The following is a 26,168-nucleotide window of genomic DNA, read 5'->3' as shown; positions in this document are numbered from 1 at the left end:
TTCCTATTTAGTGGGAAAAAAAAAAAAAAAGGCCGTCCCCTGCCAATGCTATGTCCCTTATAGCCCTTGCTTGTCTCTCACATTCACCAGGGAGAAAAAAGGCGTAGAACATTACTTTTTTTTGCCCAGTTGTTTTTAGATCACTGTTTTGCCATTATTCAAAAACTTCTCTATTAAAAAAACAACAAAAAACCCCAAACCTGTTTTTATGGCTTATTTCACTGTACTTTTCACTATCTCTTAATCTAGAGCAAGGCCTCTTACACTTTTCTCACTCAAGACCCCCTTTTCCTTTTCAAGTTTTGGGCAGCATAAGCTGGTTTTGCATGGCCTTTTTTGAATCTCTCTTCCACTTGGCTTCCCTGATAATCAATCAAAGATATCTTACTTTCTATGTGTCAGGCAATGTGTGAGGTAAACTTAAGAGTACAAAGACAAAACTGAACAGTCATTGCTTTTATCATCTGTGTTCTATTTCTCAATGTTCCTCCAGTCTCCTTCACCAGCTCTTCAAAAAAAAATTTTTTTTTGTTTTTTGGAGGGCAAATGGGATTAAGTGACTTGCCCAAAGTCACACGGCTAGTAATTATGTCAAGTGTCTGAGGCTGCATTTGAATTCAGGTCCTCCTGACTCCAGTGCCGGGGCTCTATTCACTGGGCTACCTAGCCGCCCCAGCTCTTCCTAATTTTAACCCTAAATGTAAAGCTTTCTCCAAGGTATAGTTTTTAGCAATTCTTTAGCATTTTCTTCAAGCTTTCTATCACTTCTATGCAGGTGGATTCCAAATTTCAAGCATTTATCTCCAATTCCAGATTTTTAAATATCTTCTAGAAGTTCTCCATTTGGATGTCCTGTCATAATCTCAAACTCAATCACAACAAGTCCTAGAGAGAAATCATATTCATTTTTCCAAAACTATGGGAACCCTATGGGCAAGAAAAGCTATGAGGACAATTCCTCTTATGAGACTAGTATTATGAAATATAAGACTACTAATACTAAGCATAAGTAATTTCAACAAATATAAGTACCTGCTAAGGACAACACTGTACAAAGAACAGAAAAAATGAGAATACAGTCCCTGATAATAAGATTACAATGTAGTAGTGGAAAGCAAGATGTACACAAGTAACACAAGACTGAAAATGATGAAGCAAGTGCCTTTTAGAGGTCAGAGAGGGCTGAGAGCTTACAGGAAGGATCACTTCTAGCTTTGAGAATAAAGAAAAGCATCAAGGAGGAATTGATACTGACTAAAAATCAGTTCAGACAAGAATGAAGCAGGAATAGGGATGGATTCTACAGATACTGATGAGGTAGAATCAACATAACTGGACTACTACTGATTTGAAATCAGAAGTGAGGGAGAATGAAGAAGCAAAAATAATTATGAGAAAATGGTGGTGCCATCAACAGAAAAAGGAAGTTAGAAAGAAGAGCACACTTTGTTTTATAGGTAGGAAGGTTATAAATTGACATTTTAATTCTAGCTTTTTATTGATATCTTGTTCTTACATGCTTAGATTTCCAACTGTATTTCTACATTTTCTCCTCTAGAGACCCATCTGTCATATCAAAAAACTTTGTTTAAAAAGAGGAAAAAAAAAAGCAAACTGATCAACACCTTAAAAAACAAAAAGACCTCTAACATTGTATTATGTAAGCAATGTTCCACACCTATGAAATCTTCACCTCTGCAAAGGTTCAGGGAGCTGTCTTTTTCACCTTGCTTCTTGGAGGCCACACTTCTGCCACCATTCAGTTTTAATTGTTTTGTAGTTTTTTTTCCCATTTATACTGCTACAGTCTTTGTCTATCATTCTTTCCCTGGCTCTTCGCATTTCATTTTGCACCAGTTTATCTAAGTCTTCCCATGTTTCTCTGTTACTAATATTCACTGTTTCTTGTAACACAGTAATATTTCATTACATGAATGTACTAGTTTGTTTAAAGAATTCCCAAATAATGGCCATCTACTTTATTTCAAATTCTTTGCTAACATGTCTGATTTTGCTGCTATTTATTTTTGATATATGAAGAGATATGGAGACTTCTTACCAATGACCTTCTTGGAGTATAAATCTCATAGTAGAATATCTGGGTCAAATAGTATGAACATTTTTGTCATTTTATTTTCATAATTTTAAATTATTTTCCAGAATGGTCATACTAGTTCACGGCTTCACCAATAATGCATTATTAATGTGAATATCCTAGCATAACCCTTCTAATAGTATTAACTCTTCTTGTCTTTTGTTATCTTTATACGTTTGCTTGTTATTAGGTAAAACTTCAGGGCTATTTTCTTTTTTTTTAAGCAATTGGGGTTAAGTAACTTGCTCAAGGTTATACGGCCAGTTATTTTTGGGTGTGGTGGTAAGTATCTGAGCCCGGATTCGATCCCAGGTCACCCCGACTCTGGGGCTGGTGTTCTTATTCACTGAGCCACCTGGCCGCCCCTAAGCAAGTGAGGTTAAGTAACCTGCTCAAGATTACAGGGCCAGGTGTTTCTGGGTAGGTGCTAAGTGTCTGAGCCTGGATTCGATCCCAGGTCATCCCGACTCTGGGGCTGGTGTTCTTATTCACTGTGCTACCTGGCCACCTCTTTCAGGGCTATTTTTATTTGCATTTCTCTTACTAGAATTTAGAACATTTAATGGCTATAATTTTCAGTTCTTTTGAGAACTGTAGATACCCTTTGACAGTTGCCCTGCTGGGGAATAGCATCTCTTCTTACAGATAGTTCTCACTTTATGTAAGTGGACTGTTCCACAGACCTCTACAAAAAGTGATTTTTATGTAAAGTCAATTTGCCTGTGGAGAAGGGGAAGGGAGGGAGGGAGAGAAGAGACCAGTATATAGTTGAAGGACAAGCCAGGGCTGGTGCCAGTGAAGAGAGAGCAAAATGAGGAACATATGGGGACCTGGTCAGAACTGAGAGGAAGGACACACTAAGGTGTGTTTATTTTGCCTTTGCAACATCTCTGATATAAGCCTCCTTGTTCTGACACTGCCACCACTCTAGTGTAGGCCTTTATCACCTCACACCTGGATTATTTTAATAGCCTGTTGGTGGCCTGGTCTGCCTTGAGTCTCTTTCCACTCCAAATCCATCATCTAATAGTGGAGGTCTGATATCATGTCAGATATATTATTGAGTGTACCCAATCAACTACAGTGGCTCCCTACTCCCTACATAATCAAACAAAATGAGGTTTTATGATGGGCTTTTAAAGTCCTTCATAACTTAGCCCCCCTTGCCTTTCCAGTCTTCTTATACATCACTCCTGGACGCATACTCTGATTCAGTAACAAAAGCTTCCTAGCTGTTCCAAGAACAAGATATCCCATTCTCTCTGCTCCAAAGATTCCGAATGTCCCTCAGGCCTGGAATTCTTTCCCTCTTTAGTTCTGGACTACAGACCTCCGTGGCTATCTTTAAGTCTCAACTAAAATCCCACCTTCTAAAGGAAGCTTTTCTTTTGTTAATTCTCTCTTATTTATCCACTAAATACCTTGCTTTATTTATATTTGTGTCTCTTCTCCAACAGATAGTAAGCTCCTTGAAAAGCAGGGTTGGTCTGTTGCCTCTTTTTGTATCCCTAGTCCTTAGTGATGGGGTACCTGGGGTCTATGTCAATTTGTGAAACCAACTTGTAAAACCAGTCTGTGACTTTGTAACTGCACTTTGTTTTGTAAAGTTGTAACTGCAATTTGTCCTTTCCCATCCTTGAGCTCTGCCCCTTCTCCCTATCCCACACTCCACCTAGGCAACACCCTGTGACCCCTTTGCTCTTACTTAATCTCTTCATTTCTTCTGGGCCTGGCCCACACCCTCCTTTGTCCTTGCCTTTAGTCTCCTTCAACCTGGCCCAAATCTTATCTAAACTATCTTTTCACATGCTCCTCTTGGTCAGCTCTGACCTTTGTCTATGCACTGAGGCCCCTCCAGTCTGGTCAGCCCTGACAATGGCAGCCTTACCCTTTAAAGGTAAAAGCATGTACCCCTCTCACTTGCAGGTCCCCTAAAGGACTCTTGCCCGCTTCCATGAGAAGCGTTAACAATAAACTTCTACAACTCTCACTCCAATTAAGCCTGAGACCTTGAATTCTTTCCAGACGATATTGCAGGTTTTCTGGTCTTAGATAAGATCAGAATTCCTGCTGAACCTATTGGGATCCTGTCCCCTATCACTTAGTCCAGGCCCACAGAAGATATTTAATAAATATTTACTAATTAACTGATCTAAATATTGCTGTTGAGTTTGTCCCTGGTTCGAAGAGGATCATGAGGGAAATAACCATCAGGGAAATGATGACATGACTTGCAGCTGACTTGGATTGGAGTAAGGGAGAGCTGTGCAAAGTCACCAGTCTCACTTTCTTCTCCAGAGCCATCTGGGTCCAGTGGCCTGATATTCATCAGGGCAACTGGAGAGGGCCCAGGAGAAGAATGGGAGACTCTGGCCATTTTAGGCTAAGGTCTTCAGGTTTTCACTTTGAGTGAAGTGAGGCCCATTCAGTGAACAGGCCTCTTTAAGAAGTGAGTCAAGGGACGGCCCCTTAAAAAAAAAAAATCTAAATGTATTATCTGACGGACTGCTTTCCAGTTTTCCTAGTAATTTCTACATTCAGGTTTATCAAATACTGGGTTAATGAATTATTTACCATTTCCTTTGTCTAACTTGTTAACACCTATTTTTCCATCTTTTCACCAATCCCAAAGGGTTGTGATAAGTACTCACTTTACAATATATTTTGAAATTAGGAAGTGTTATTTCCTCTTCAATCATACCTTATTTCACCTGATTACCTATATTTTTTATTCCTCCAAATGAATTATTTTATCTAGATTGATTAAATATCTCATTGGCAGTTTAAATATTTAAACGGACACTGGCAGTATCATTTTTATTATACCAAAATAATCCCCCAGTTTTTTAAGTTTTTAAGAAGCATTTTGTCATTTAATCTACACATTTAGAGGACTTTTATTAACATTAATTGTTCTTTAGTTAATTACTATTTATTTTAAAAGAATTCTCCTGAACATTCTGAATCTGAGGTTTAGGAACACATTTAAACATACAGCAAATAGTTGGAAATGAAGAACTGAAGCCCCGGGAAAAAGTTGGGACAAGAGGTATATATTTGGGGTTCATCAGCATATAGGTGATTACTATATATAAGAATACAATGAAATTGTCTAGGGAGGAAGTATACAAGAGATAAGAAAAGAGTATTCACACTTCAAAGTTGGGAGGAGGAAGATGAGCTGGCAAAGGTGTCTAAGTCAGACAAGAGGATCAGGCTAGAGCAGCAGTTACTTCTCCAAAAAGGAGAGAATTAAAGAAAGGGTAGTTAATAGCATCAAATGATGCAGAAAGTTCAAGGAACATAAGGAATAGAAAAGGTCATTAGATAAGGAAATTATGATGCCAATGGTAACCTTGGAAACATGGTTACAGAACATGGGGGAGAGAATTCAGATTATAGGAGGTTGAGAAATGACTAGAAAGTGAGGAAGTTAGGGGCAGCTAGGTGGTGCAGTGAATAGAGCACTGACCCTGGAGTCAGGAGGAGCTGGGTTCAGATCTGGCCTCAGACACTTAACACAAAAATTAGCCATATGAGCTTGGGCAAGTCACTTAACCCCAATTGCCCTCCAAAAAAAAAAAAAAGTGAGGAAGTGGAGGCAGCAGCTTCTCTTTCTGGAAGTTAAATAAATCACCTAAATGCTATTAAAATGCTTTTGCAAAATGTACTCTGAGGAGGGAAAGCTGTCTTGTAATTGTTAGGAAATGCCCATTGAGTCAAAACAGAATGTATCTCAAAAATTTTAATTTTACCTATCTCCAGGAGAAAAGACCCCATAAATATAAGTTTTATAAAAGCACAGTTTATTGTATGAAAGAACTAAAAACAAGTAGGTTTTCACTGACAGGGGATTGACAGAACAGGTATATGAATGTGAGGTAATATTACTCCACAATAAGAAATGACAAATGTGAAAAATTCAGAAAAGAATGGTTGTAGAAATAGTGTATGCTGAAGGAAGCATAACCAAGAGAACAATTTGTAGGATGATTTAAAAAATGTAAAGGAAACAATGCTTGAAAAATTTCAAAACTGCCAACACAGTGACCAATCCCAACTTCCGAAGACTTATGTGTATGGGATGATGGAATTTTGTTTCGACAGAAAACATAATATGCAAAACCTAAGGAATCATATTTGTTCAAAACTTATTAGTTACTTCAGGAAATAAAAATTGTGGCTAGAGAGGTAGTTTGGAATCCATTATCTTTGTTCTCTGAGAAGGCCTTTTTCCTGTGTCAAAAAAAAAAACTGGTAAGCCAGGTGAAGATCTCTAAGGATGAGAGACCCATTAATCCAGGCAATCTTAGGTAATAGGACTTTTCTTATGGATAGCTTGGGTGGAATCTTCAACTCACCACTTTTGTCAACTCTCTTAGTAATTGAGAAAATTCCTTTCTCATGCTATGGAGATCATAAAATCTGAGTGACTAGGACCAAAAAGTATTTATGACTTGCTATTCTTTTAGTAAATAAGGTATAAAGAGAATAAGGATGGGGTAGGGCCTGAGATATGAAATGTAATGAGGTGGTGAATCACATTTTTTTTTTTAAAGCAATCAGGGTTAAGTAACTTGCTCAAGGTTACACAGCCAGTTATTTTTGTGTGGGTGCCGAGTATCTGAGGCTGGGGGGTGGGGATGGGGGGTTAGGTATTTTTGGATAGGATGAGAAGCACCCAGTCAAGGAGGAATAGGGGAGGGAAATGCAAATCAGGGTAAGTGATAAGGCTTTGTAAATGTATAAAAGGGCATGACTTTTCCTAGGGGTCACCCATACTAAATGACTTAAAATGAAAATATTTTTTTCCTTGAATTTCAGTGGTAACAGTGTGGAGATCTTGATAGGAAGGTTGTTTCCAACATTATAGATGAAGGAAGTATGATTTCTACCTTTTAACAGAGAGTAGATTAGAAGTTCAGAATAAGGAGTGAATTTTCATATATATGTCTTTGATTACTTATTTGCTATAAGTGGGGGGGCTCTACTGGATGGGCAAAATCAGTGGCAAGGGACAGTGAGCATCAATGAAAATGAAAAAAATATTAATTGTTAAACTTTAGCAGCAAAGAAGAGGAGCTAGCTTGAAAGAAGGACAATGGTTTTTGAGAGGGTAGCAAAATCAAGAGACTTTTTTTTTCTTATTGAAAATGGAAGACAATGAGGATGTCCTTGCAGAAACTTTCTGAGATATTACATAAATTACAAAATTAAGGACAAACTTCTTAGTATGACATAATGGCTCTTAAAACATGTGCCTGACCTATCTTGGTAACTTTATAATCCTGATATCAATTCCTTCAGGATCTAGTTCAAACATGAATTGACTACATAAAGCCTTTACTAATCTTTCTAACATGTGATATCTCATTCCTCTGAGCTCCCACAGGTCTCTGGCACTATTTTAGAGCACTTGCCACATTTTACTTCCTAGTATAGTTGAGTACTTTCTTTGTAATCTTTTTTGAGAACAAGGAATATCTTAATTGTTTTTGTATCCTCCAAAGTATTAGCATAGTGCTTTGTACCTAGGAGCTGTCTGATAAAGTTTTCCCCATCATAATGAATAGTCCTTCTTTGAGGGAGCTGTTTCTCTTTGTTTCAAATAAAACAGTCTTTTAGTTATTTGCTAAATACTCTTGCCCAGAGGTGGCTAGGTGGCACAGTGAATAGAGCACCAGCCCTGGAATCAGGAGGACCTGAGTTCAAATCCAGCCTCAGACACTTAACACAAAAACTAGCCGTGTGACCTTGGGCAAGTCACAACCCCAATTGCCCTCCAAAAACAAACAAATGAATGAATGAATGAATGTTCTTGCCCATTTGGCCTCCCCATACTTACTTGTGTCAAACCACTTATGTATTCATATAGTCATAAAAATCTTATAATTAGAAGACATCTGAGACATATCTAAACTAATTCCTTCATTTTGTAGGTAAAAAACCTGAAAAGAACTTGTCTACATAGCTAGTAAATGGTAGAACTGACACCATTCAGAGACAACAGGGCTTTTCTTTGGACCATAGTATGCTGCTTGTGTACTCTCTCTGAGTCTCCAGATATTTTTGCCTTCTTTTGGTTGCTGGGGGCCTAAATTACATGGAAAATGGATGATTTTCACACCTAACTTAACCATCCCTCTGCCTTACCTGACATATATTCTGCCTACCCTCTGTCTTAACAGTGTTAATTCATATATTCTTCAAAGCATAATAAAAGGAATGCATTCTTTTTTTAGGAATGAAGGAGAAACTGAGAAAGTAGAAACAAAAGTGCAATGAAGAACTGGTATATAACAGCAAGTTAAAAATGAGACAGATTTTTATGTGTGGAGGGAAGAGATTTGTTGCAGGTAGTTTGTATCAACTAAAAACACAAGAATAAGAGTAGTGGGGAAATGTGTTGGTAGGAGATTTAAAGGAGCTAACTGGGACAATGTTTCTCCTCTGAAACTAGAGTCCTAGATGTAAATCTGAATGAGTTCCATTCACATGTAGCAACAAGAGTGGAGGAAAAAAAATACTCCATGAAGTAATAATAATCAAATAACAAGTCAAAGACGTCTATTTGGTATTAGGACTCATGGCGTAGTAAAGAAGAACAGATTCCTTACAGCTTTAATGACTTGTGTCTTACTAATACTGCAACTCTGCTCCTATCAATTCCTCCTTGTGGACTGGTTCCTCCTTTAACCTATGATAAGCTGGAGATCTTTAAAATCATCTAGTCTATTACTTTCAGTTAACAGACAAGGAAATCGATGTTCATATTTTAAAAGCATATTGTTATACTAATATTCCAAAAGTAAAAAGTTTCAAAAGGAGCCTATCTATAGACATACAAAAAGATCTTTTAAAAAATGCACATACACATAAAACATATGAAAATCAGGGAATATGTTCTCTATTTCCTATTATGTTTCTTCTAGTTAAAAGCAATTCCTGTGCCTTAACCCTTCACTCAGGCTCTCTTCCCTCTTCATCATCTTACTATTCTATTCAACGGGCATTCTTCAATTCAAGTTGTTGGGTTTTTTCTAAAGCACTATCCAGCAAAAAAGTGATGAGGGACAAGGAATAGAAGACTGTTCCACTGATCCATCAATGGAGAACTTAGTAGGTGAAAATGAAATACCAAATCCCCCTCCCCTACCAAGGGCTTCTGATGTGGAATTTTGTTTGTACAACGCCCAACACTAGGCCAAAAACCCCACAAATACCTAAAATAAATCACCTGAGGGGTAACTTAATATGGGCAAAAACTTTATGGAGGTGGAACTTAAGAATTATTGAGAAAAAGGAACAAAAGATCAACTACACATTCATCTAATAGTCCTAAAAGGGGAAAACGTGTCATGCATTTAAAAAAACCATGCATAATAGCTCAGAACAGGAGTTATTAACCTTTTTAATATCACAGATTTCCTTTAGCAGTCTGGTGAAGCCTATGAACTCTTTCTTAGAATAATATAAATGCAGGGGATGGAGTCAAGATGGCGGAATAGAAACAAGACTTCCGCACATCTCCGGCTCCCACCTCCTCCAATTCATGTTAAGGGTGACTCTGAAGAAACTTTGGAGCTACAGAACCCACAAAATGACACAGAGAAGCTAACCTCCCACTGAGGACAGCCCGGCAGGCCAGCAGGAATAGGTCAGCACAGTGTTCTGGGAGACAAGCCCAGTGCACCCCCCCTCCCAACCCCCAGCCAGAGGTCTTAGCCTCAGGGCAGGCTTGACTAGCCGCTGGATGGAGAGACTTCAGATCACCAGCCACTGTGGCAGTTTCCAGAATTATCAACACATAGATGCTAAGGACAAAGTGAGAGGTCAGTACAGTGTGGACTTTGGGATCCAGCAGTTCAGGAGTGCTGGTCGGCCTTTGCCACCAGAGGGAAAAGAGGCTGAGGCGGAGCTGCTATGGCGGAGCAGCCATGCAGCTGCAGCCATGGAACAGCCTCAGCTCCTGACCTGCAGACTGTAGGGAGACCAAGCGACCAGTCTGACAGGTAATCGCTCTTGCTTTAACCTGCTTGGATCTGGATCACTGTCTAGGTTGGAGGTCCTGCAGTATGTGACCAGTTTGCCAGAGCTTGTGAAGGCTTCAGAGAGGGCACCCATCTAATAGCTCCGGCAGCTGAGAAAATGCCTGCGATTGGGACAAAACTCCCCTGCCTGGTAGCAGAGTCCTAAAAAGCTCAAAAGTCAAGTAATTGAGTGGCAACATGAGCAAATGAGGGAAGCAAAGCAAGCAGAGCAACCCAACTTTACACTCTTATTTTGGGGACAAAAAGGATCAAAGCATGGAACAGGAGGAAGACGACAAAGTAAGAACTCCTGCACCAGAAGCTTTCAAGAAAAGAATAAGCTGCTTACAGGCCACAGAGGAGTTTAAGAAGGATTTTGAAAACCAAATAAGAGAAATGGAGGAAAAACTGGGAAGAGAAATGAGAATGATGCAAGAAAATCATGAAAAGAGAGTCAACCTGACTGAAGAAAATAACACCTTAAAAAAAAACCCAGACTAACTCAAATGGCAAAGGAGGCTCAAAAAGGCAACAAGGAGGGGCGGCTAGGTGGCGCAGTGAGTATAACACCGGCCCTTAAGTCAGGAGGACCTGAGTTCAAATCCAGACTCAGACTCTTGACACTTACTAGCCATGTGACTTTGGGGAAGTCACTTAACCCCAGATGCCATCCAAAAAAAAAAAGGCAATGAGAAGAATGCTTTAAAAAGACGAATTTGCCAGATGGAAAAAGAATCTCAAAAGATCACTGAAGAGAATCATTCCTTCAGAATTAGACTGGAACAAATGGAAGCTAGTGATTTTATGAGAAATCAAGATACTATTAAATACATCCAAACAAATGAAAAAATAGAAGGCAATGTGAAATATCTCACTGGGAAAACCACTGACCTGGAAACTAGATACAGGAGAGATAATTTAAAAATTATTGGACTACCTGAAAGCCATGATCAAAAAAAGAACCTAGAAATCATCCTCCAGGAAGTTCTCAAAGAAAACTGCCCTGATGTTTTAGAACCAGAGGGCAAAATAGAGGTTGAAAGAATCCACTGATCACCTCCTGAAAAAGATCCCAAAAAGAAAACTCCTAGGAATATATATATGTAAGCCAGGTTCTGGAATTCCCAGATCAAGGAGAAAATATTACAAGCAGCTAGGAAAAAACAATCTGAATACCGTGGAAACACAATCAGGATAACCCAGGATCTGGCAGCTTCTACAAAGAGAGACAGAAGAGTTTGGAATATGATATTCCCAAGGTCAAAGGAGCTGGGATTAAAACCAAGGATCACCTATTCAGCAAAACTGAATATGATGTTTCAGGGGGGAAATAGGGTAATTCAATGGAATAGAGGACTTTCAAGCATTCTTGATGAAAAAACCAGAGTTGCATAGAAAATCTGACATTCAGATTCAAGAAGCAAGAGAAGGTAAACAGGGAAAAGAAATCATAAGGAACTTATCAAAGTTGAACTACTTACATTCCTACATAGAAAAATGGTAATTGTAACTGATGAAACTTTTCTCAGTATGAGTTGAAGAGAATAGAAATATATATGTGTATATATAGTTATACATACACACACATATCTATCTATCTATCTATCTATCTATCTATCTATCTATCTATCTATCTATCTATCTATCTATCTATCTATAGGTATACATAGACAGAGGGCACAGGACCAGTTGAATAGGAAGGGATGATACTTAAAAGGCAAAATTAAGAGGTGGGAAAGGAATATAATGAGAGGAAATGGGGAGAGACAGAATGGGGTAAATTATCTCATACAGAAGAGGCAAGGGAAAACTATGACAATGGAGAGGAAGAACAGGAAGGCAAAAGGGAATGAGTCAACTTTATTCTCAACTGAATTTGGCTTAGGGAGGGAATGACATACACACTAAATAGGGTATGTCACCCTACAGGAGAGTAGGGGGGAAAGGGATTGGGGGGGGAGATGATGGAAGGGAGGGCAGGCTGGGGGGGAGGGAAGTTGGAAGCACCCACTTTTGAAAAGGGACAGGATCAAAGTACAGAATAGAACAAGTGGGAGGTGGGATAGGAGGGAGGGAAATATAGTCAGTCTTTCATAATATATCCACTATGGAAATGGTTTGCATAGCTACATATGTACAACCTATACTGAACTGCTTATCTTCCCATTAAGGGTGGGTGACAAAGGAGGAGGGGAATGAATCTGGAATTTAAAGTTTTAAAATCAAATGTTAAAAAAAAAGAATACACACACACACACTATTATTAATATTATTTTACATGTAACTGGGAAATAAGACATACAGGCACCGGGGCATAGAGATCCACCGTGCCCTACTGGAAAGTCAGGGGGGGTATGGGAGAAGATATGGGAGAAAGCAGATTGGAGGAGGGGATATCCAGTGGGATCCCTATTTTGAGGTGGTGGGTAGGGGAAAAACAGGGAGAAAATTTGTAACTCAAAATCTTACAGAAATTAATGATGTAAACTAGAATAAAGCATTTGATTAAAAAAAAGAATAATATAAATACATATGATCACAAAGGAAATTAAAATATTGAAATAGTTATGAAAACCTTAAAAAATTCCTGGAAGACAGCATGGTATAGCAGAAAGAGCACCAACCTGGAAATTAGCAAACCGTAGCTCTAGTTCTGTCTCTATTGTTGACTAGGTATGTGATTTTCAAAAAGTCATTTAGTATCTGGGTCTCAGTTTCCTCATCTATAAAACAGGCTGGATGACCTCTAAAATGTTAATATTTTAACTATTACTCAGATTAATTTTTCTCACTTGTAAAAACTGGAAAATATTATACTTGTTCTATCAATCTCATTAAAGATAAAAAAAGGTTGTATGATTATTGAAAAAGTATAAAAGAGGAAATGACACAAGATATCATAGATAAAGGAAAAAAGGAGAAAGGAAAAGAGAAAAAAGTGAAACATTAAGAAGGTAAATGCAACATGTTCTTCCCCAAATTTTAGACATAAAGCTATAGAACTCAGCTGATTCGGAGCAACAATAGTTTAGGGCTAAGGGTGATTACAAAAAAGCAGTGGCTTAAAAGAGGTGTTTAAATTACTTCAGAACAATTTTTTTTTTGAGGTGTGAAAGCAGGGCAATTGGGGTTAAGTGACTTGCCCAAGGTCACATGGCTAATAAGTGTTAAGTGTCTGAGGCTGAATTTGAACTCAGGTCCTCCTGACTCCAGGGCCAGTGGAGTCACTGCGCCACCTAGCGGCCCCTGAACAATTTTAAAACAGGAAAAATAAGAGTGAATAATATATATTATATTTATTATATATAATATAAAAATAATATAAAGAGTAGAAATGAGAAATGATGTAAAAAAATTACAACAAAAAAGGAGTTTCCTACTTTAGAAAGAATCAGATGATGGTGAGGATCTACAATAGCTATTTCAATATACACTGACAAAAGTAAGTTTTTGTAGTTAGAGAACAGAAGTGGTAAATAAAGCAAGATCACAGAGATATTCAGGAGTTGGGACCAAATTTTATGCAGGGAGATAAAGGTTCAAAACAGTTATGTTTAAAGCAAGAAATTTTAGAGAAAGCCAAGATCTCTCATTCTGAAAGAGCTAATATTCACCTCCATTGGTTTTAATTCAACAAGTATTCTTTGATGCATATGTACCAGCCAGTGGGTTAGGTACTAGAGACATTGAAAAATAGTTCCTGCCCCCTAAGAAAAATCAGGATTCTATTTAAAGATTAACCAAGACAATGGATGAGGTCTACAGATATGAAAACTGATCCTTTGTGCACTCAGACCCTAACACTAATAGAACATGAAATGTAGGTTCTTAGGCTACTAAGGATTAATAACTAGAGTTGGGAAGTGTTTTCTTGAATAAAAGGCTGAAATGGATATAGAACATTTCCAAAGATTAATCTTAACTTATTTAGTGACTAAATTAGCAAACACTCTAATCAATGTTCCTGATTCAGAAGCTCTAATCCCTTCCTAAAAGATAGTAGTGACCCTTCAGATTTGCTTCTCAAAGATGGAAATGCAAAATCTCCTGGTTGACACTGGAATCTATACATGAATAATGTACAAACAAAAAAACACAGGACACTGAGATGACAATTTTTCAGCACTGACAGAAATGAAAAATTTGCACAACTATGGTTCACTTGACAACTTTTTCCTACTATTTAGGCTTAATCTCCCTCTATTTACTAGTGACTACTGTAAGCAATGAAATAGGTAATCAGGATGAGCTGGCTATAACTATACAGATGATTAATACTTACATGAAAAACTGCGAACCATTAGTATCCTTTCCTCTATTGGCCATTGACAACAGAAATTCTTTGTTGTGTTTAACAGCAAAACTCTCATCTAAAGAAGCAAAGTTTTCAATCAGAGGTTAAACATGTGTACACACATATAAACACGCAAAATTCATTTTCACTTCTACTTTCTGACAAATTCTTTATGACGATGAAGGCACATTTTAGGAAATGTAAATCTGGACACCGAGAGACTACAAAATTTTTTCCATTAATAGACAATAGGAAAAATAGCTTACATCACCCTGCTGTCTTCCCTTTCCCATCTTGATTCTGTTCTTATAGCCAGTTTAATTCTATCTATACTGTGTTCTACTCTCCAATCTGCTATCCAGTTGTCCAAGCCCAATTCTGAGTTATCCCACTATCCCCTTCTTCCACCCCTTCTCATGTGCTGCTGACCAGAGCAGGAAGAAACTGCCTCGTGTGGTGTGGACTTCCCTGTATTACAAATTCATATTGTCCAACCTTAAGTGGGCCCTCACTGCAGTAACATAGCCCTGTTACTCTCCCTTTGCTACTGTTTCTATCCTGAGCTTTGGTCTTATACTGCTAAATGCCTACTGAAATTTTCAACTGTCTTCCAAACCTAGAAGATATTCTCCTCACCTCTGTCTCAAAAATTCCTATTTTCCTTCAAAACACAGCTCAGACATCATCTTCTCTAACAGAACTCTACTGATCCCTCCAACTGCTGGTGACCTTACTTTTGAAATTGAAACTATCTTGTATTTAACCACTTTGAATTTGTATTTATTCTCCTCATATTTATTCTAAATAGTTTTATATGTACTTTTCATCTCCTACCCAAAAGAAGGTGAGGTCTTTTTGGATAGAGATTGATCCATTCATTCTATTCCTGAATTCTAGCACAGTGCATAGCGCAAAGTAGGTATTTAATAAATGTGTGTTGACTGGTTGCCAAAGAACGCATTAATATTGAATCATCAAGTTCTACCTTTGCCCTAATTGATGAGTCCCATATGAATGATAATGAAATTTTTTTCCCTTAATATACACAAGGAAATATGCAATTATAAGTATAAAACAAAGAAGAGAGGCAGAATAACCGTGTACGGGGATTCTGAATCTTTTTAGTGTCTCAGACTCATCTGGCATCTTCATGAAGTCTATGGACTCCTTCTCAAAAGAATGTAAATGCAAGAATAACACAGAATTACAAAGGAACTAATTATAATAAAAATATTTCTCAGGTGGAGAATTCCTGACCTAAAAGATAGAAAGCTAATCTTAGAGTAAGAAAACTTGGGCTCAAGCTCTGCTTCTGACACATGCTCTATGACCCTAGGCAAGACACTTCAAATCTCATTACTTCAAGCAACTCTCTAAGACTAAACTGGAGAGCAACTGCTCATTTGCCCTGGTTAACAGTTTCAATTATAGGTCTGGATTAAAAAAAAAGAAAGATGGGGCAGCTAGGTGGCACAGTGAGTAAAGTGCCGGCCCGGAGTTGGGAGGACCTGAGTTCAGTTACGGCCTCAGACACTTAACACAAAAAAACTAGCCATGTAACCTTGGGCAAGTTACTTAACCCAAATTGCCCTCCAAAAGGCAAAGAAAGGGAAGGAAAAAAAAGATGAAAATATTTGCCCAATTAGACCCCCTCATATAGTAGTAAATAAAGGAGAAACAAAAAGTTCTTAGTGGGAACACCTCTCACCCCTACACAATTTTTGAAGGAATTCTTTCATCGAAAGAACAGCAGCAAACAAAAGAATGTTTAATATAGCTACTCTTCTGATGAGACTTTACATATCAAAAAAAATTTTACAATTAGGCAGCAATACTAGAAATCACTCTGCTATAACTCAACTTTTTCCTTATCTGAACTTTTAAATAATTACTCCTAATGGAATAGTTATTTCTTTCTCTATGACACACATCAATCAACTCAATTTTATCTAAATGCCTAACATGTGCCATGCACTGTGCTAATGAGGTATCAAGAAGTTTATGTAGTTGAACTGATGGTGACTACTTATCTGTCTACTCAATAGCAAGAAAAATTTGATACAAAGTTCAAATCCAAAATTAACAAATGAGAAAGGGGAAAAAGTTTCACATTAATAAAATTATATAGAAAATGGGGATCAAACAATCATTCTAGCCTCTGGTTCAAGGTTACATGGCTATCTAATGATTCATTCTTAATAATCTTCTTGTCCAGAGAAGCTGTACAGTTTCTCTCTTTTGACAGCATAATATATTGACAGAATATTGCTAGTTTCTTTGTTTAGAGGGTTATAGAAAGGGTTAGTACATCTTTTTGAAGGTAAGATTTAGATAGTAACAGTGCAAATAGATTGCTGACATACATTTAAAATGTATATACCTTTTTTTTATAAAAATTAGGGAGGAAATTACAGTTCAATTTTAGATGACTAAAAGTGACATTAATAAAGTCACTGCTCAACACAAAATAAACAAAAATACATAAAACATGGCTAATATTGAAATGTTTTTACATGATTTTATACATATAATGGGTATTATTTTGCTTGCCTTCTCAGTGGCTGGGGAAGGGGATAAAGGGAGGGAGAGAATTTGAAATACAAAATAAAAATAAATAGAAGTTGTCCTACAAATCTCCAAGACCAAGTCAACCAATAATCTCTTGTAGAAGGCTTGGAAACAATACTGTTTAATAAGCTGACTAAATGCTTTACTGATATTTGTAGCTCTTTAACAATAGTTTGGAATAGAACAATAAAGGAAACTCAACTTTAAAGATAAAAATGCCCTATATAGTTTTAAAATAATTAAAAAAAAAAACAAACCAATTTATTCACAGAAAAAAAAATGACATTTGGATTAGCTTACAACTATTTAAATAAGCATCTTAGGGGTAGGCTAGGTGGCGGTGAGTAGAGCACCAGTTCTGGAGTTAGGAGGACCTGAGTCCAAATCCGGCCTCAGACACTTAAACACAAAAACTAGCCTTGTGACCTTGGGCAAGTCACTTAACCCCAGCTGCCCTCCAAAAAGAAAAAAAAATAAGCATCTTAATGGTTTCAGAAATTTAAGGGACTAAACATTACAGAAGAGTAGATATTAAATAGTAAACACATTTAATGCAAAATTTTATGTTCATGTGCATAGCATTAGAATGAGAATAGAGAGGAAACAAATGATTAAAGTCTATAAGTATTTTAAAAAATAATTTACATACTGGTGACCCCAGACATCTTGAACTTGATTTTCTGTGCATGCTTCCCAATGACCAAACTATTAGTCAGACTAAACAGCACATACTGGACTGAAAGTGACTATGTTTTATTCTTTGTATTTCTCCAAGTATCCCGAAAAGTAAGCTTTATACACATATCCTTCTGATAAATTTGAATGATTTGCAATGAACAAAGAATTATTTTATTTACCTTCAAAAAATCCTCCATAAATGGATTCCCCACCTCGTCCATTTCCTAGGAACAGAAAATATAACACATAAAGATTTCATATATAAATATAAATTTTTAAAAGACTTAAAAGATCACAGTAACTCACAGAAGATTTTCAGTTTAATAAAATGTAAAAAAATCATTATCAACACAATTAAGTATTCACAAAAATTCCACTCTGCATCCTTATTAAGGCATGGAGGCGAGACTAAAGTTTTGAAGGCTCTGTGAGTGGACTGCGAGCTGTGGCAGAGTCTACCACAATAAATCTTGAGCAGGGACCCAAGGACCAGCCTAGCTAAATGCAGAGAGGCTCATTATCAAGAGTTTTGTCACCAAGTCTTTGGCTAAGACAACCCATGTAAGACAAAAATTTTAAAATGTCTCTTAGTCCTGTGCAGCAGCACTACTCTATTTCTTCAGTCAGTAAAAGCAAAGAGGCAAAGTGTGCTAAGAATATAAGGATTATTGGCTAATACACTAAATTGGAGGTTTCTGTCCAACAAGTGAACTGATCTACTACTATAGGTATATATTCACTGTTAATCAAATGAGAAGATAACCAAACACCACCCTCTCTCACTCCACCACTCTTGGTGACAATGAATTCCAAAGTGCTTTAAAAAAATAAAGTATCTCGATACCCAGTGACTCTTACCCCTACTCATATCATGATTACCATTCCACTTTCATTTGCCTGACCCTTTCCATTGTACTGTCTGAAATGCCTCTTCCATAAATAACAAAATTCACTTCATTGTAGACTTCTTCCTCTCAAGCTCCAACAGATAACTGGAATGCTTTATCCTAAAGGGGTAAGTTGTAAGACCACTTTCTCCCCATTTCCACCTCCAAATTCTCTCCTCTGTTACCATAACCCAACAACTTCTCATTTGAAGTTCACTCTAACCAAATTTATGACAAATATCTATTGGCTCCCAAGCCATTTCCCCCTTCTTTTACAATGGGTACAAGGACTGTCTCACCATTTTCTTCTATAGTCTACTCCTGCCCTTATCCTAAAGGACTTCAACACATCTTTGTACTTCCTCAATCTCAGTAAACAGCCTATTCTTCAATTTACTCAACTCTCATTACCACTACTCCTCAGATACACCAGGACATGTATCTTTGAAACACATCCTAGATCACATCCTTGATTCTGCTATTACCCATAAGTGTTTCAGTTGCATGAACAAAACTACTGAAATCTTTTAGCAGATCATAACCTCCTATTATTCCTTCTCTTCCTATGCCATAGCACTCCTACATGTGTCCTTCATATTTGCTGAGACCTCTAACCCTTCCCCTTTTCAGTATATTCCCAGGTCACTACCTTGTTCTGCTTGCACTTACCACTTCTTCCAATCTTGGTCCTTTAATTAACCAGTTCTACTGTACACTATCCTCCACTTTTAAATTCCTTGGTCCCTTGTCAAACTTTAACCCTGGAATATACTATCCATGTCTCCTTTGCTCTTACTTATTCCACTGCTATTAAAGGGAGTTGGAGAAAAGCATGGTTCTGACTGAGTCTAATAGAAAATTGGTTATCTAATCTCAACTGGGCCTTCACTGCACTAAAACAATTCTTTTACTCCTCTTTAAATTAGTTCTCCATCCTATTCCTAAAGAAATTGTTCCAAACCTCTTTGCTTATGCCTCTCCCACTAACTCCTCTGATACCCTCATAGCTAAAGACCTACTCTTATACATTGCTGGGAAAATAGATATAATTCACTATAAGTTCCTCTTTTAAATTTGTCTACATCTCAGAACAATATCCTTTCTTTTATTTTAGTCTTGGATGAAATGGCCCTTCTCAACAAATTCTGAAGATATATCCTTACTTGGTCCCATCTCTCCAGCAGATTTCCCTTTTTTTCACTTTTCAGTCTTTCTCTATCCACTGTCTCCTTCCTTGCTATTTACAGGCATGCCTGTTTCCCCTGTCACCAGACCCTACCATTGCCTTAAGGTATAGCATATAAAGCATAGATATTTTCCTAGGAATTTGGTTTAGAAAAAGAAGGTATCTATGCTCATTGCTCTCATTTCCTCTCTACTAGCTACTATATATATATATATATATATATATACATATTTTTGCTTTTTGGAGGGGGGAAGCCAAGGCAATTCGGGTTAAGTGACTTGCCCAAGGTCACACGGCTAGTAAGTGTTAAGTGTCTGAGGCTGGATTTGAACTCAGGTCCTCCTGACTCCAGGGCTGGTGCTCTATTCACTGCACCACCTAGCCACACCTAGTTACTATTTTTTAACCTTTTGCAATTTTGACATCCAACTCATTACTCAACTGAAATGGCTCTACAAAGTTGCCAAAGCTCCCTTAATTGCTAAATCTGATGACCTTTTCTCAATCCTCATTCTTCTTTATAAACTTTACATGATACCCTGTCTTACTGGATATTCTTACCTCCTCTGGGTTTCTATGACACTTTCCTCCCTTTGTTCTCCTCCTATCTTTCTGACTGAAATTCTCAGTTTCCTTTGCTGGATCATTCATATCACACTGCCCTGTAGTTGTACCTCTACTCTCTGATCCAGGCCCTATTCTGTCCCCTTGGTGACCTCATCAGTTTACAACACTTCTCATACACAGTACTCCATCTCCTATCTCCCTGTGCCTTTTCATTTGATGTCTTCCATGTCTGCAACATACTCTCTCCTTACCTCTAATTCTATAAATTATGTTTCAGAAATGAATGGCCAATCATGCAGATATCATATGCATCAGGAGATCACTAAAGGTTTTAGCAGAAATTGCTACTGGTTGGGGCGGCCAGGTAGCACAGCGAGTAAGAGCACCGGCCTTAGTGTTGGGATGACCTGGGGGATAGAATCCGGGCTCAGACACTTAGCACCCACCCAGAAACACCTGGCCGTGTAACCTTGAGCAAGTAACTTAACCCCAATTGCTTAGGGGCGGCCAGGTGGCTCAGTGAGTAAGAGCACTCAGCTCCAGTGTCGGGATGACCTGGGGTTCAAATCCGGGCTCAGATACTTAGCACCACACCCAGAAATAACTGGCCATGTAACCTTGAGCAAGTTACTTAACCCCGATTGCTTTAAAAAAAAAAATTGCTACTGGTTTTGAAAAACAGATTTTTGAATACAAGTTATTCTCCTATATGTGACCAATTACTCATATAGTTACTACTAGTATACCATATACAGATACATTTTTTAAAAATACATGGAAACAGAGACAGGAAATATGTCTTCACTTTAACAAAAACATCTGTGGGTATAACTAGTAAATTTTCACCTGATTCACCTACCTTCACTGAAGTCACCACCTTGAACCATAAAATCCTTTACAACTCTGTGAAAAAGACAACTTTTATAATGTAATGGCTTCTGAGTAGATTTTCCTGTACCCTTTTCACCTAAACAAGGGGGAGAAAAAGGTTTTATAAGGAACAGAAAAAATAAGAATCAACATCACCTGACTTCTCAACCCTCTGGAAAAAGGAGTTTTTAATAATCAATAATCAAAATTATGATTAAAATGAACTTTCGCTTTTGATTGGGTGTTCTCAGATTTTCATAAAACTTTATAAGTACAGGAAAAATAAAGGCAAAAATCTCATTATAGCAAGTGAAATAAAGTTCTTTTCTGAATCTACTATATCTCAACTTGAATAAGATAAATCCTTTATAATGAATAATTATGTAAAACGATCTTTTCCTCCTAGCTCCTTTCCATTTAATAGTTACTCTACAATGAAAATATCTGATATCACTTAACATATGTGCTATAGAAAGGAAACATGGAAAGAGAGGAGAGCAGAATAGTTTTATTAAAAACAGAATTTAATCCCTGATGAAATCTTAAAAATTCCCTATTCTCAATTTCCTTTTTCACAGATAAGGAAACTGAGACCCAGAAAGATAAAGTGATTTGTCTAAGATGATAATAGCAGAGCCATGTTTTGTGAGTTTCAATCTAGGACTCCTTGGATAAAACTACTGTTTTCCTTTTAACTCATTTCTATCACTGCCTAGAAAAAATCTATCTAAACTTCCAAACTACCAACATCAACAAAACTAAAAATCCTACAATAGCATCATCTAAAAATGTAAAGGGAAAAAGTGCATTTAGAGTAATTTGCATATTAATTCACTACAGTTCTTTTAAAATGTTTTCCAGCTTTTTTTATCTACCATTATCTTTAATGAGTAATTTTTAAAGTTTTCATATATTATTTCAACCCCTCCCCCAAACTGTTAGTATTAAAGTCTCTTCCGGTATGTTTCTCTTCAATGAAATATGAATATGTAACTGTCCCAATGGAGGATATGTCCATACCATACTATTTTTAATTAATTTCCAACACTGATGAATTATTCAAGTAATCTAATATTCACTTCTTCAACTGAAGAAAATATTAACTGTTTTAAAAGACATCATAATTGCTTTTAAACCCATGAGTGACTTGCAAAAGTAAATGGTGAGGGGTGGCCAGGTGGCTCAGTGAGTAAGAGCACCGGATCCAGTGTCGGGATGACCTGGATCAAATCCGGGCTCAGATACTCAGCACCACACCCAGAAATAACTGGCCGTGTAACCTTGAGCAAGTTACTTAACCCCGATTGCTTTAAAAAAAAAAAAAAAGTAAATGGTGAACCTTTTTTAATCTTCCCTCAAGATAAAACAAGAAATAGACTTAAGCTATGATATCAATGATTTGAATTAGGTATAAACATTTTTTTTTGACAGAGAATTATCACCCCCTCTCAATTCTTTCTGTGTGACTGTTACTTTTCAGTCTCTTTTCCTGTATCATTAGACACATCACATGTCAGAACTCAAGGCTTTGCCCCAGTCTCTTAGTGATATGATCAGCTCTCAAAGGTTTTAATTATAATCTTTATGCAGATGACTCATTTTTTTAATCCATATAATCAATCTCCTGTTAAGACTTCCATAGGCACCTCAAATTCATCATTTCTAAAACAGAACGTGTCTTTCCCCTCACAACCACCTCTTCTGAATCTCCCTATTTCAGCTTCACATCCTTAAAGTCCTCTTCTAGCTGTCACTGTCCCCCTCACACCACTTTCTTACCCATATCCAATAAGGTGCCCAAGCTTGTTGATTCTATGTCCACAACATATATCAAATCTGCCTTCTCTCTGTTCATGTAACCAATAACAGTTTGGGCCCTCATCACTTTTCTCCTCTTGGAATCAATGCAACAGCCTCCCAAATGGTCTCCCTGCCCCAAGCTTATCCCTATAATCCTTCAGTTCATTATCAAAGTGATTTTCCTAAAGCAAAGATTTAACTGTCATTCCCTCAGTCAAAAAAACTCCAGTGGCTTAAAAATTATACATTTATCACTCAGCCCCAGTCAAACTTTCTACATGAAACTTCTCCTGATTCCTCCTCACCCCTATCTTCGAGTATCTCCTAAACAAAATTACCATGTATTTATTTGGTATATACTTATATGTGTTTATGTTTTCTCTTTAGAAAGAATTTAAGCTCCCTGATAGCAGGGATTGCTTCATTTTTGTCTTTATATTATGGACTACTAGGATTGACTGAACAGATAATATAGGTTTTATAATATATGACCTCTGGCAAATCACTCACTAACTTCTTGGGACCTCTGACCCTTCAATTATATTTCAAACATATTTCCTGAAAGATGAATTGCCAAGCTATGAATTTGATATATCTGAATAAGAAGAAATCTTCAAACATAACAAAAATAGTTACTATAAAATCTGATTTCATAAAGCATATAAAAATACCTACAAACCTGTGCAAAGACATCGGAAATTCTCACATGTTTTGGGACACACATCAGAAAATAATTCAAAGACAACTCTTCCAGCTGAAAAAGAGAACATATAGTTTAAAATAGGGGCAGCTAGGTGGTGCAATGGATAGAGTGCTGGGTCTGGAGTCTGAAAGATTCATCTTCCTGAATTCAAATTTGGCCTCAGACACTTACTAGCTATGTGACCCTAGACAAAACCCTGTTTGCCTCAGTTTCCTCTTCTGTAAAATGAGTTGGAAAAGGAAATGGCAAACCACTCCAACTTCTCTAAGAAAATCCCATAACTAAAAAGCAATAATATATTTTAAAGTAGCTTTGTGCATTATTTAAATATGTAAATTAGGGGTTGCTTCTATGATTTTATCAGTACCGGGAGCTCCCAGATTAGCAAACTCCTTCTACCAAAGCAGGTCAGAACCTTCTCTGCAACTTAAAATCTTAAAAGAGTTGCCTAGGAGTGACTGGGTCACACAGCCAGCATGTGTCAGAGGGCTGAGCTTGTTTTCCTGGCCCTCCAGACCAGTTCTTCATAAACTTATTCCACATTGCTTGTCATTTAATATAGATCTACTTAAATAAAAAAATTTTTTTTAAAGTGAAGTCATTTTCTTACCAGGTAGATTGTTTATGGCTATGTCAAAAAAACATCGAGGACGTTGGACCTTTATTCCCATGGTTTCAAATACTTCTAAACTACATTCAAAATACGGGTTTAAATAAACCAGTAACAATTTCTTGGCAACTTCTGCAGAAAAATTCTGGAGAGACAAACAGACCACACAGAAATTTTGAGGCAGTATTTATTTTAAATCATGTAATGTACCAAATAAGTTATTAGTTTACATTCAGGGCTTCAACAGATCTGTGATCTTAAAACAGGGGGAAATGATACATTTTTCCTCTTCTGTATTATCGATTCTAGTTGATCTGCTAAAACTTGGTCATTTTACCCCTAGATCCTAAAAAATGTTTCAAACATACTATGTTCTTAATATGTGTTTGTTGAAGTGAATGAAGTTATTAAAAACATATTACAAATGGATATATACACAACTTCCACTATAGTATTATTTCCATGCTTCATCATATTAAAGAAATAATTCTGGGTTCTACAAGGCTACACAAATGGAGCACAAAGGATTTAAGAGGTATCAAGTTGGAATGTCTTTGAGTACAATATGTTCTTATTAGCCTAGTAAAATTCAGCAAAGCTTACTAGTAGGGCGAATGAGAGTGAAAAGTATTATGAGCAGAGTCATGCCAAATTTTTGAGGACTACAATCTGCACTGGTGATAGGAGCAATTCATCTAGATGCAATGACACATCCTTGAAGATGTATGTATAGTTTAATCATTCAATTCAATTAGGAGCCTTTAACATAGTGATTCATGTCGATTCCAATTTTGCAAATGGAAGACTAAATTGTAAACCTAGCCAGTAAGGTATAATTTCTACTCTAAAAACTTTAAAAGTTAATAAAAGAAGTAGTAACAAAACAACCAGATTTACCTTTAAACCGAGAAGACAAAAATCAAGAACAACTGACCAGCTAATTCAATTCTACTTTTACCTAGAAAAAATGAGAAAGGGAGAATTACTTGATAGTTTATATATACATAAAAAATAATCTATCCACAATAAAGAATGCTAAATTACTAGAGGAAGATGGGAGTCAACTGAACACCCATTGCTCGTGCTTTTTTTTTAATATCTGAAATTCAAAAAATGAAAATATAGGTAAGGATCTAATTTTAATGAACACCAAAAACATGTTCTCATAGGCTATTACTATGTCTTAGCTGGAAGCCCATAATATTGCTCTACTGAAGTAGAACAAATTCCAAGAAACAATAAATTCACAGTTCAGTTAGCAGAAATTTGACAAAAATGTCATTTGGTCTAATCTTACTCTTGATTCCTCACAGTAGGATATAAAGGTAACCCTCAGTTCTCAGAGGTTATACCAGCAGAAAATAAGTCCCAATAGGCCCTACCAAACTAAAAGTGTTTTGTGTATGGGTCTAGAATGTGTCTATTATCTGAGAAACAGCCTAAGTAAACTGTGACTCAATCACCAGGTGAACCAAAAGGTGATTAATTTTTCAGGCACAGTAATTATTAAAGCCCACATGCACTGGAAAAAGCAACAATCACATCCACCTATGACATTAGAGATCCGAGAAATATTAATGTCTTTGTAATAAAGTGTACATAACATTTCTGGATATCTATATAAAGTGGAATATTTTTAATAGAACCTATCATGCTTTTTCTAAGTAGATGTTTCTTGACTATAGATATTCACTGCTAGTGAGGTCAGAAAATGATGTAACTAATTGTTTACAGTAGAGATAGTGTAAGTTTTTTTTTTTTTTTGCAAAGATATAAAATGTAAACTGGTAGTTAAGAAACTAAAGGTATTTCCTATACCTGTGTTACTATGAAAAATCTCAGATTTCCATATAAAGCTATTGCCCCAGACTATCAACCAT

General features: G+C 36.9%; 1 protein-coding gene across 4 annotated transcripts in view; it reads right to left on the bottom strand.

Annotated features, from left to right (window-relative positions):
- The window catches only part of PPIG (peptidylprolyl isomerase G), a 96,994-nt gene that overhangs the window by 20,113 nt on the left and 50,713 nt on the right, over window positions 1–26,168 (bottom strand). For 3 of the 4 annotated variants that reach the window (XM_069079944.1, XM_069079942.1, XM_069079943.1), the window contains exons 2-7: window positions 25,186–25,246; window positions 24,289–24,433; window positions 23,655–23,729; window positions 21,165–21,272; window positions 17,845–17,889; window positions 14,408–14,495 (exon numbers count right to left, since the gene is read on the bottom strand). In XM_069079944.1, the coding sequence (XP_068936045.1) occupies window positions 14,408–14,495; window positions 17,845–17,889; window positions 21,165–21,272; window positions 23,655–23,729; window positions 24,289–24,349 (377 nt within the window). In that variant the 5' untranslated portion in view covers window positions 24,350–24,433; window positions 25,186–25,246. The remainder of the gene's footprint in view (window positions 1–14,407; window positions 14,496–17,844; window positions 17,890–21,164; window positions 21,273–23,654; window positions 23,730–24,288; window positions 24,434–25,185; window positions 25,247–26,168) is intronic. The other variant, XM_069079945.1, reaches the window with a different exon arrangement.

This window comes from Petaurus breviceps, unplaced genomic scaffold (genome assembly GCF_028583685.1).
Source record: "Petaurus breviceps papuanus isolate PSGF00001 unplaced genomic scaffold, PetGlider_PUasm1.0 91133, whole genome shotgun sequence".
NCBI lineage: Eukaryota > Metazoa > Chordata > Mammalia > Diprotodontia > Petauridae > Petaurus > Petaurus breviceps.
Note: the sequence above shows the minus strand (reverse complement) of the source record. Positions and strands in the feature narration are given on the sequence as shown.